General features: G+C 40.6%; 1 protein-coding gene across 8 annotated transcripts in view; it reads right to left on the reverse strand.

Moving 5' to 3' along the window:
- The window catches only part of LOC101913690 (poly(rC)-binding protein 3-like), a 67671-nt gene extending 55588 nt beyond the window's left edge, over positions 1-12083 (reverse strand). For all 8 annotated transcript variants that reach the window (XM_055798632.1, XM_055798631.1, XM_055798630.1 and 5 more), the window contains exons 1-2: positions 12006-12083; positions 6743-6896 (exon numbers count right to left, since the gene is read on the reverse strand). In XM_055798632.1, coding sequence (XP_055654607.1) covers positions 6743-6820 — 78 coding nt within the window. In that variant the 5' untranslated portion in view covers positions 6821-6896; positions 12006-12083. The remainder of the gene's footprint in view (positions 1-6742; positions 6897-12005) is intronic.
- Positions 12084-12398: the final 315 nt, after the last annotated feature.

Consider the following 12398-nt stretch of genomic DNA (forward strand, 5'->3'; position numbering starts at 1 on the left):
CAGGTTCTGTCCCTTTGCTTGTTCCTCTGCCTGTGATGCTGAAGCAGCAGCACTGACTAGGGTGTATGCCTTCTGCAATCTCAGGTCATTACAGATGTAGGGCAGCAAGGAGATTCCGTTTGACAGAAGTGGGAAAATTCAGCTATGCAGATTATCTCTGGGGACATACAGTGTCCAGGGATTGGGGCAAAAGACCTTTGTCCTTTCTGTTGATTTTTTAGACTAGCGAGAAACTCTCAGCTGTAACTACAAACACACTAAGAGGATATCCATCTTGTGTTGTGTATTTGAATGCATAGTTTTGTTCCATGACTAGAGCTCTTAGGTACCACAGTAATGCAAACAAACAAAACAAGATCTATTATAGCAATAGGCAGGACAGTCAATCCTCATAATACCCTGACAGTGTTCATGGAAACTAGAAAGAACAGAACAATCACTGGCTTGGTTTGCATTTAATAGTTTGGATTAAATTACTGACAAGGTGATTCTTAAAGCTACTTTGTATTCCATATTTTAGTAAGTAAAAAATAAAAGAAAAAAAAAAAACGGAGAAGAAGGGAATTACCTTCAAGATGGGGAAAAATTATTTCTGTGATTCCTTTACAGTCTTTCAGGGGACAATTAATCAGGCACAAAAAAGTGGTCACTAAAAGAAATCCCTGATGGCAAAACTATATTATCTATACTGGTGAAACCAGCAATTTTCTCCATGATTTTATTCTGTCTATATTTGTGCTGTTAAATGTGAGAAATCACCTTAATAAGTCTAAATTTTCTTTCTTTTTCTTGTAAAAAATTCTACATATAGCATCATAAAATGATCACCAATGTGTCTGAAAGACACCACCGATGCTGGATGGAAGTCCACTGTAACTAGTCCTTCCAGCACCACAAGGCACCCACTAATCCTGCTGAAACCATTGGGAGGCAGATTTCCTCAGGGCATCTAAGATTATAATGGAGTTTTAATGCCTAAAACCTGAGACAATCATAGGGTTTTGTCCAAAACTGAACATTTGACAGCAGATACATTTTTATAATTCACTACTGCTGAAACAATGAGAGACTATCACTGAGCAAATGATATCAGGGAAGGAAAAGCTCCACTTAGTTATCATCTCTTTCCTCCATCAATGTAGATAATATTGTCTACATAGTATGTGTGCTGCTCTTCCCCAGACACATTTGAAGTCTGCTTAGGAGACTTCCAGAACCTCATAAAAATCTCAATACCAGGAATTTGACTTGGGATTTCCTTATTAGGATTTATTTTTAAAAATATATTTTACTCCATTATTTCCAGCCCCAAGCACTTGTATCATTCAAAATAATGATACTCCATTACACTTGTATTTATTCTCTCCAGGTGTTTATGAAAATGTCTGAAGAAAGCTAGACACAGTCTCCTCAGCCTCCTAAAATGTTGCTATTTTTGTGCAAATTCCCCCTCTGCTCAGTCTTCAGCATCACTCAACAAGTGGCATCTGCTGCTGAGCATGGAACTGCAGATGTGGTTTCGCCAGAAGAACAGCGAGGGAATTACCATCTCTTAGCTCCACGACGCACCAATGCTATACACCCAAAACTGCATATACTTTTGCTGCAATAGCTTTCCTCTCCAACTCGGCATATCCCAAACGTGCTGCTCTCTAGACACTGCCACAACTGATACTTTCAGCCTCTTATGCATTCCAGATTTCCTTCTCTCACTGAATGTGTATCTTCTAAATTACCTTCTCCAGTTAATTGCCTCAACTTTCCAATTTACACCTCTCGGTATCTGGCAAGAGTCCCACTTCCCTGCTGCTTTTCCCTTCCCTCCTTCACCCTACCTGTAAATTATTTCCTTGTTCTTCCTAACCACCTGACTTTATTAATCCATTTTTTCTATTTCTGAACTCCTGTACCCTTTCTCTAAAAGATTTCTCAGACTCAATATATGAATATATTCTGTGTTGGTTTCTTGCAGACTTCATTGCACCTGATATGGTTTCATCAACACACACCTTCACACAGTGCCTTTGGAAATGATACATTTTTGCCTCTGCAGGTTTGTACCAGAGGGAGGAAGCAGAGACTCCTGCGGCACCATTACGAGATGGAGACCAAAGTGGATATGTGACCCTGCTGCCCTTTCCATGCTGGCACATTTGAACACATTCTCCTGTTCCACCTCATGGACCTGGCTTTTAAATCTCCATTAAGCTGCTTTCCTGAAATTTAACATCTTTATACCGGCACAGTCTCTTTACCATCCACATCTAAAATTAACCATTAATGGTGAGTCTCTAGGGTCTGAATCAGCCTGTTAATGCTGTCTGTGTACAAATCCAAATCATCCAAAATCATGTCATCATCATCTAGTATAGTCAAAGTAGGCACTTTTCAAGAGTTATTTACTTCTGGGCATGAACTGACCAAAAATAGAAAAGAGCACTGTAGAAGTCAAGTACTACGGTATGTTGGCAGATACCTGTGGGCAAGGCCACAATTCTCCACAATCTTCTGACCTCATTACATGTGGCAGTAAGCAAAAAAACCACACCCAGCCACAAGTCATGGGAATAAAAGATTCAGCAAAAGGTAAGCAAGGAATGATAAGAAAGAAACACTGAGCTCCATCAAAGACCCCACAACATGCAGAGAGCCAACAGAAGTTTGATTTTGACAAACATTAAAAAAGAAGAAAAAGTGAAAGGCACATTTATTTTGGAGCCTGAGCTCTGCCTTACTTTAGAGGGCTCTGACAGCTGGGGACTGTTTGCCCAGGAATACAGACACACTCAATTTGTGTTCCTTAAGCCCTTCAAAAATGTTGATCTGATCTGGGTAAATGCTGCCACTTTTGCCTTTGCTGGAAGCAGAAATCTTGCAATCCCTGCAATATTCTAATCCTGCCCAGAAATTATACTTTTAAGGAAGACAAAGGTAATAAAATATCGGTACCCATTCATGTCTCTGCCCTACACAATGATTTTTTTTATTTTACTTCAAGAAACAGAAGGATTTAGATGAAAAATCAAAAGTAGGGCAATGTAAACAGCCGCCCCAGCCCATATTCCCTATTTTTCTCTACTGAAATGCATGAAACAGCTTTATTCCTTAATATGGTGCATCTTTCTCATTAATAAAAGATGAAAATGCATCTCTATTATTTAATATACTCTATATATCCAACTCCTGCACATGCTTCAAAAGGCTTTTCTGTTCCTCCTCTCTCCAGAGCAGCATTCAGGTAACTCAGTCAAAAAGGTCCTGAGCAGCAGAGGCTGCAGTGCCATGGCAGCTTTATGGGATGTACTCATTTTTGCCTAACTTGTCCTTAAAAACCTCCAGTGACAGACAGTGCAGCATGCCTGGGCAGCCTCTTCCTCTACTCACATATCTGCAAAACAAGTCTTTCCTAATTTTGCTTTTAAAATTTCCCGCAAACAGACTGTTGCTTCTCTGTGGATGTGACGAACATCTGGGCACTGCCCTTGTAGTGTACTCCCTAACACCTGCCCTCTAATTCATCGCAAGAATGTATGACAAATGTTTTGTGTTGCTCCCCATTTCTCTTCAGGGCTGTCACGCTATCATAACATTTTACTGACATAACACGGCACAAGATGAAAATTGGGCCCTTCATCTTACACCATCACACACTCTCTGAAGTCCTGGCTCAGGAGGACACCTTTCATACCAGGCCCTGGAAACATTTACCTTGAGGTAAATAACCTTTTATACCTTATAGTGGCTGGCTTTTTGCTGGGCCTGCACAAGCCTTTTTGCTGCTTCCACAGATAAAATTGCTGGCCTCCCTTAACCTCCCATTTTCTGCCCTGAGAAAATCAAGGCTATGCCTTGCCCAATTGCCAGCCAGTGGCTCCCAAATCTTGCTACGCTGCGGAAGGGTGTCTGAGCTGGTCCCCCAGGTGGCCATCCCAGCCTCTTCAGTAGGAGGCTGCACCAAGCCCTGCAGGAGCTCAGCTGGACGTACAGCTCCTTCTTTCCCCAAAGCAAGATAAAGCAAAGACTGATGAGAGGTGTCCTACCTGTGGGAAACCACTGGCCCAGGGTTCTCCTGGAGCTCAGGACTGTTCCCATCTGTTTCCCTTTCACCAGACACTAATGTTGTCTTTTATTTTTGCTACTTCTTTTGCTTGTGGTTGTTAAAGATGCTTTTTTATCCCCTATCTTCTTGCAGAGGTCTGTCCATTCATACAAATCCTGATTTTTCTGTCTTCAGGTACAGAATTTAGCTTAATTATGTCATTAATATGTCCATCCTTGACTTAAAGCCCCTATCACATGAAAGGTAGAGGCTAAAAAATTCCTAAGTCTTCAGAATTTACAGCCGAGATAACTAAGTGCAGTAGCACAAGTTATGGACTTTCAATCAGAATGAATGCAAACATCACAAAGCACACAGACCTTCCCTACGCAAAGGTACGCTGGTAATAAAGGTTTAGAGATAGAGTTAAGGTTAGTGGGGATTGACCCTCATATTTCCATGAAACACACTAAGAAATAAATAACTTCAAAATGCTCTTTAAAATTTTCTAACTGAATCCAGTTTGCTACTTTTTTTTTTAAAACAACCTTTTAATTCCCCTCTTTTCTTTCAAGTTATGGACACTTATTTATAGCCCAAGCTCTGCTTTAGTTAATTGTTTTGTCTAGAAATACTAATTAGAGATCAGCAATTTCCATTGATGTCATTACCACAATAAATCCTAAGGAAGAGCCTAGAAACATGTTCTTCTTCAGAGGCACATACAGCTTTCAGAGTGACCTTCTCACACTGAGTTCATACTGACTCAGACATCCTTCATTCTTCTATATTCTAATTTCTGAATCACAAAAATGACATCAAAGAAACCGTAAGGGCCTGACTTTTATCACCAAAATAAATTATGATTTAAGGTATTCTTTGCAATACTTAGGCACAATAGGATACATGATTAGAGCATAGTAGAGTTAACAGTATACCCTTCGTGCCTTGTTAACTGAGGATGCATGGTATAGCCCCATCTAAAATGTTAACTTTACAGCTTTTATGGGTTTAATTTAGACCCTTGGGGCTACATATGCATTGAAGACTGGAGATATAACATCCATTATTGTTAAAAGTGGTTGCACACACAATCATTGATGTTTAACACAGAAAATTAGCTTTTTCTAATTTCATTTCTGATTTAAATTTTTTTTGTTTGTTTCAATTCTTAGCCTACAGTTTAACTTAAATGTCCTGAAACTTACAAGATTCTTGGATTTTGCTTTAAAGGCATGATTCTGAAAGAAGCAGAGATGTCTGACAGTGGTTAAAAAAAGCACACCTAAGCACAGGGGAATTTGACTGAAACCAGTAGGGCTACTTACACCCACCAGGATAAGGACATGTTCAAATTCTTTTCTGGATTAGGAGCAGAACCTGGTAGAATCAACGCCTAAGACCTAATTTTGAGTGCAGACATTTGTACAGATTTTAGGTGGGTTTGGTAAGAGATACTGTTATTAAATTTGTTTGACAAATCCCTACTTAAAATGCAGCTCTTACACACCTGATGCCTGCCTGAAGCCGAGTATTTCAGGTGGAAAAAAAATCAAACAAAATGATTAGATCGTTTCTGAGAAAATACATTACTTGATCTAACATAAACGAATTTCTGAGTTTTTAATTTGGAAACTTACAAGTGTAACCCCTCATACTTCTTGGCAGCTTCATAAGTAAAATACAGAGGGAAATACCTCCGTCTCCTATTTGTGCTCTGGGTATATCATATGTATGTTCATGCCACACAGGTTGAAAGCATGCACTATTTTAAAATGTAAATGTATTGCCAGTTATTAAATTACATTCTAAGAGTAAAAATACTTTTTAGATTTATATATACAAATTTGATCTCCAGAATAATATATATATACATAAATTCCTTGTCCCTTGCTAAGAAAGAGCAAAACCCACCTCCTTTTATATAATATTTATTCACTAAGCCTAAAAAATGCCTGGTGTTGCCTGATGCAAATAATACAAACCAACCTATGAAATGTGTTTTTTAATTAAAAGCCTATTTTGCGATCTGGCAATGTGAAACAAATGGCGATCAGACTGTTAAGTCTGACAATACTGAATTGGCACTTTGTCTATGGCACAGATTTCACACTTATCTGCATGCTCAAGTGCTGCACTGGACAGAAATGAGATGACAGTCAGCCTTCCAAGACAAACCCACAGGGGACTTGGACAAATGCTTGGTATATCAGGGGGTTCAATCTAATAAGATGCTACATCAGAATAACGAAGAATATTCTGTCTGCATTCAACAGAAACAGACAATAATTCTGTGGCAATTTTTCCACACAATTCAATGTTCTGGTATTTCAAAAAGACCTGCAAAATCCAGCAAATGATGGGAAAGGCGAGCCGTATGCAGGTCAGCCCTACGCAAGGCTCTGCCTAATTTGGCTAACTATCAACGAAAGAACTCTTTTTTTTTTTTTTTGCCACCAGATCTGCTCAAAATGGATTTGTTACAGGCAGGGCTTGTTCCAATGAATTTCGGCTGCAGTGCAAACTTAAATATGGTGCCTTGAAAGGCAGTGGGTGATTTTTCAGTCATGGCAATGACGCTTTTGACTCAAGATGGAGAAGGAGGAGTAGACCCTCTGTCAATGTCACTGTCAGGCTCTGATGGTAACTGCACACACTCACTCAATACACAGGCAACTACTGTGGCGACAGTAAATGCTTCACCTTGCCATGCATGAGAAGGCGTATGGTAAGCGTGACATTGAGACCTCCTTCAGTCACTTTTGTGTCCTTCGTGTTCATCCTGGCCTTGTATCTTCAATACTTGAAAGCAGCTTCGTTTTTCTTTTTTTTTTTTTTTTCTATTCACTTAATCAACCTAAAAAGAGAGAGAGAGGAAAAAAAAAGTACCATTGAGTGGCTGAAGCTACTCTGAACTGAGAATATCATGTTATACAAACCAATTAACATTCCTCCCTTTGATTTTCTGGACTACAGTTTAGAGCTGAAAAGGCTCCTTTGATTACTATCCCTCCCCAACCAACTCTTTAGTCCCTCACCAATTACAAGATAAACCCCTTTGAAACCTTAAAAATTCTCTTAACTTCCTGTATTTTGAAGCTGAAAGTACACAGCACAACAAAAAGAGTGAAATACAGTGTTTTCTTCTAACAGAGAGAAAGTGCCGTTCAAACTTTGTGGTGTGTATATGAGAGATATATACATACACACACACACGCACATTTTTACACACGCCTGGTGCTGTTTTCATTTATCTCCCTGTTACTACCTCCTCTTCTTTTTGCTCTTGCAGAAGAGATATTTTTGTTTTCTCTCCAGCTAGAGAGAAATTAATTCTGAGCCTAACCACTGATGCCTGCCAGCAACAGCAGATGACACATTATCAAAGACATCTGAGTAACTAAGAGCCACTTGCTGCTGTAAATCTGGGCACTGTCTGACTCTGGTTTTGTCTAGCAGGCCCAGAGGTGGCTTGGTCCCTCAAAGGCCAAAGCTGAGGTTCAGCCCTAAGTAGAAGGAAGATTTTTCTTAATTTGTAATGACGAATTTCAGATTTTCAGTCATTTACAAAGCCATAAATATCCTAAAATGCTAATGAAAGCTGCAAGGGCTAGCTTTGAAGGGGTAAACAAGATGCATTATGAGTTTATTAATGCAAGGGCATATATCAGTACAAACAGAAATGGGGGCAGGAAGGAATATTACCAAGGGCAGGCAAATCGTACAGTAGAAAAGAGACTCTTATTTGGTTTTGACCTTTTAAAACCTATCTTATAGAGAATAAAACCCTTAAACAGCATCACGCCCCTCAGTAACCATCTCTTATTAATGACAACCTTATTAGCTTTGCATCTTTGAGTTTCCCAAAAATTTGGCTGGGCTGGTCTCTGGCTAATGAGCACCCCCAGGGATGACCATCTGGGGGCTCAGAGCGTACAGCGGTGTCTCACTGGGGTGGCAGGCTATCGTCCCCTTTGCTGAGACTGCTCAGGCAGGAGACCAAACTATTGGAGGGACCTATGAGATCATTCCCCTAAAAATGCTGGATGTAATATTATGCAGACTGTTTCATCAACTGATTAAGCTCCATCTTAAGAGCCACTAAGCAGTGACATACTAGACCAAAGTAAAGCCCATCTTAGCTCAGCATGCTATGTGTGCAAGAAGTCAACAGTAATGCTTAAAGAAAGAGCACAAGAAACATGTACGGAGTCATCCCTGATAGACTTGCTGAGCTGCCAGCAACCAGCAGTTCAGGGTCTTTTGGGAGACTGCATCCAGACCAGCATTTTCAATAGGACCATTCCTCAATGAATTTGCCTAATCCCTTCTTGAATACATACATCTGGCCTCCAAAAGTTCTGGTCTCACAGATTGATTATTAGTGTGGGACAAAGTGCTCGACTTTATCTGGCTTAAATCTGCTGAATGTCATTTCCCCTTGTTACACATTTGCCCTATGTGTATTATCTGAAGACCATCCCAGAAAGTCATTCTGGGACAGATGGCTGATGCTTCTCGCTTCAGCCTGAGCCCGCGAGTGGCTGAGCCACTCCGGTTGGTTGGTTTTGCCACTGGGAAATACACTGGAAGAAGCAGAACCTTCTCTCAGGTCTCTGCAGAAGTACTTAGGACCACAGAGAGCTGCTGTGCCTTTAGTGACTGCAAGCGTAAGAGACAGACATGCTTGAGGAGAGGTGAAAAGAAAGAGGGAGAAAGAACAACTTAAAATCCTCCTTCCTAAAAGTAAATTTGTAAGTCACTACTACAGAGCAGCTCCTGCCTAGGGCTGATGATAACCCAGCATCGACTCTGTATTTCATACCATATGCTCCACCACCCAGACCACAGCCACTGAAATAAGTCCCATTTATTCCACATTTCTAGGCTTACCTAGAATTACATTACCTATCACGTACCGAGATGGAGAAAAAAAGAAGAGAAGCAAGGTGCCTGGGTGAGAAGGTAGAAAACAGAAGCAGCCTGGCCATGCCCCTGATGCATCATGCATGCAAGAGGGTGAGAGGAAAATGCCCCTAGGCAGTCGGTAGGGAATGACAGAGAAAGATACTGGGCTGCATTCTGCTTCTTTAAGGCTAAACCAAGACTCACAGTAAAATCTGCAAGTGGGTGACCATGGCAGTCACTTCCGACAAGTGCGGAGGGGGAAACAGAGGAGGACACTGTGGTTGTTCCCAGACTAAGGAAGGGGATGGTCCCACGGTGCTCACCTGCTCCTTGCTGCTTGCTGAGGGAAATGCTCTGGCTCTGACAGTGCAAGCATTTTCTGCTCAGCTCTGTCAAAAAACAAACCAAAACCCCCAACCCCAAAACACCAAACAGGGGCACTTTGGTACATAAACAGTAGAATACATCTTGGTATTCTGGACTTTATGGGAGCAATACTGGCTGTCTGAGATACCTGGAAACCTCTGTTTGCTTAGGGCATGCTTAGGAAATTTCACATAACAGATGTGTTTCAAGTAGAAGCAAGGTATTTAAGACCTTCTGTGGACGAAAATTTAGTAATGAAGGTACAGCTATGTTTCTAATATATTTCCACATGGGAAATAGAATCCCAGACTAGGTACAGGTTTACTGTTGCCATGGCCTTTTACTGCTGTAATGCTACAGCAGTATGCTCACTTTGGAAAAAAAAAAAAAATTGAGGAAAGCCTTTTCCCAGACAACAAACCAACTCCCACCCAAGCCTGACCTTTCCCAGATGAAACCTGAAATAATCTCTATTTTTAGCTAATGCCTTTTGGGTTCTTTTAAATTAAAACAGAAGTTAAAAATTAAATTCTACCACAAATGCTGTTAAGAATATCACTGCTGTCTAATCTTTTGAAGGCTTTTGTCTTTGTCCCTCCTCAAAACAAGCTCAAACTCTGGCACCTGGTACTGAGAAGCAGAACAGATGTCTGGGGGAGGGCCGAGAGTCTGTATGTGCCTGCAAGGAGTTAGGCAGCTGTGTGAGATACAAAGGGAATGAAATCAAAAAGGCAACCTCACATGATAAGGAAGAATACGTAAACCCTGTACAAATACCAAGAAGAAATAAGAGTTTTTACTATGCCAGGTCAGTTACAACTGCCCCGGTTGTTCTGAGAGTCCAAGTATTCTAATAAAATGTTTACAGCTTTATAAAGTAAACCTACAGGACAGTTCATTACCTGAGTATTTCAGTTTTAAAGACAGATTAAAATGCATTGTTGTGCTTTATTATTTTAATACTAATGAAAGGAAATTTTTCCATAGGCATCATTGCAAACATGTGCTGGTCTAGATCTCTATGTGCATGGAGATGTCAGATCACGGCAAAAGGAAGATAATAGTTTCCTTTATAAAGCCTCCTACCAGCCAGCAATACATCCATGTATTTATAAGCTTAATGCTGTAATATACAAGCACATCATGAATATTTAATCAGCAAAATAATTTCCCTCTCTTTCACTAAATCAGCATTTTGAACAATTTACTATGTTCCTGGCTTTCGCATGCCTCTCTGTGTGAGCAAACAGCGGGCTGAATATACAAGTCTTTTGTTTCTCAAGTTCTGTGTGATGAGGTCCCATGGCTACTTGGGGGGCTGGGAGAGTTGAGTCTCAGGCTATGAAAAAAATCAGTGTGTCACACTTTTCCTGATGCCAGAGGAAAGTCACTGGACTCCACAGGTGAGCAGAGAGTATTGCACAGGCAGATACCATCAATGGCATGGCTGAATGTTAAAAGTGAGGGTTTATGCATTTTATCCTGTTTTCATCAGAGAGTTGGCAACAGCAGGAGGACAGCTGGACAACATCCTCCTCCTGACCTTGGGACTCTTGGACCAGAATCCACAAAATGCATGATCCAGGGCTCTGCAGCTCCAGGTAACAAGTGAAAAAAACAATGCCCAGGGAACAAAGGAAAGCAGATCACATCAGATAGTTCCCAGCAAACAGCAGATCTTTGCCTCCTGTGGGGCACAGCATGAATTTTTGAGGACATTTCCACTGCTGTTTATCACGTAAAAAGTGAAAACTTCTCTTTAGGTAGATAAAAGGCATCCAGATGCATTAAAAAAACCCAACCCCCTTTTGAAAACTCCAATGAAATGGACATGTAGTCTTATGCAAATGCCTTTTATCGGTATGTGTTTCTATAAATTTTCAATATTAGCTATCCCAAGCTGGCATAAAATGGCATGCTCTATATGCTCACTATTCATTACACAAGGACCATCAATTTTCCAACATGCCTTTTCATAATTATTGGTAGATTAAGCGACTAAAGCAACAAACAGCTAAGCCATGTGTTCATTAGACTATTACAAAGAACAACACAGTTCTTCAAGGATTTCACTGATTTAATAAAAGGCTAGAGGATGAACTATACAGCTGAAGGGCAGTGCATGGAGGTTAGGAATCCATGTGGCCAAAGGAATAGTGTGAGATGGCTGCCTGAAAACTGCGACATGGAAAGTCAACCTCATGACCCCCTTTCTTCCTACCCCTCAAGCCTACTAATCCCCTCCCAAGAAAATAAGCAGACCATTGCAGAGAATATGGCTGCACCGCACTGAAAAAAAATTATATATGTTTTAAATCTCTAAGGCGACCACTTCTCGCATGCAGGATAAGAAAGCCTTTGACTCCACAGCAGGCAGGGATGCCAAAGATGAATAAAATCAACATAGTACCAAGGTAGACATCAGGCAATTGATCTCTGAGTTTAAAGTCACAATAAATTATTTGACATCCATGAATCTGCCAAGAAAGCTACTCATCTGGAAGATCCAGAGGAATGAGAGGGAGGAGGGAGAGTCTGCACAGGGTGAAATGTGTTGGTGCTGCACAGTCACAGAGGTGTGCTGGAAAGGTAAAAGATGCAGAGAGGAGAGAGGTAGAAAGAGAGAGATGAAGCTTCAAATGGCTGATGCAGAGAATAATGTGAGAAAAATCAATGTGCAAGTAAGAATCACCTGAAAACATTCAAGGAGAGAGCCTGCTCCGGTATGTGAAATCTTGATCGCATGGCTGTTAAATCTGAGTGCCTGTCAGGAAAGATGAAACTGGTCAGAACACCCAGCACAGCATTCCCTGTGCCTGAGCCTCAAAACTGTGGAACCTAATTATGGTGCTTCATTACCATCAACAGAAAGATGTAATTATGAAGAAAGCAAGAAAGAATCTATAGATGAAATTCAAAAGAGCAATTTCCAGTTCTTCCACTGGAAGAAAAGTATTTTTATAACAAGGCAAAAAGAATTGGGGAAACTACAGTGACACGCCGCAGAAGCCATGTCTAATTTAAATGAGGACACTTAAACTCAGTCATCTAGTTTCCAAGCATCTGTAGGTTTAGAAAAAAAAAA

The sequence above is a fragment of the Falco peregrinus genome, chromosome 3, assembly GCF_023634155.1.
Source record: "Falco peregrinus isolate bFalPer1 chromosome 3, bFalPer1.pri, whole genome shotgun sequence".
NCBI lineage: Eukaryota > Metazoa > Chordata > Aves > Falconiformes > Falconidae > Falco > Falco peregrinus.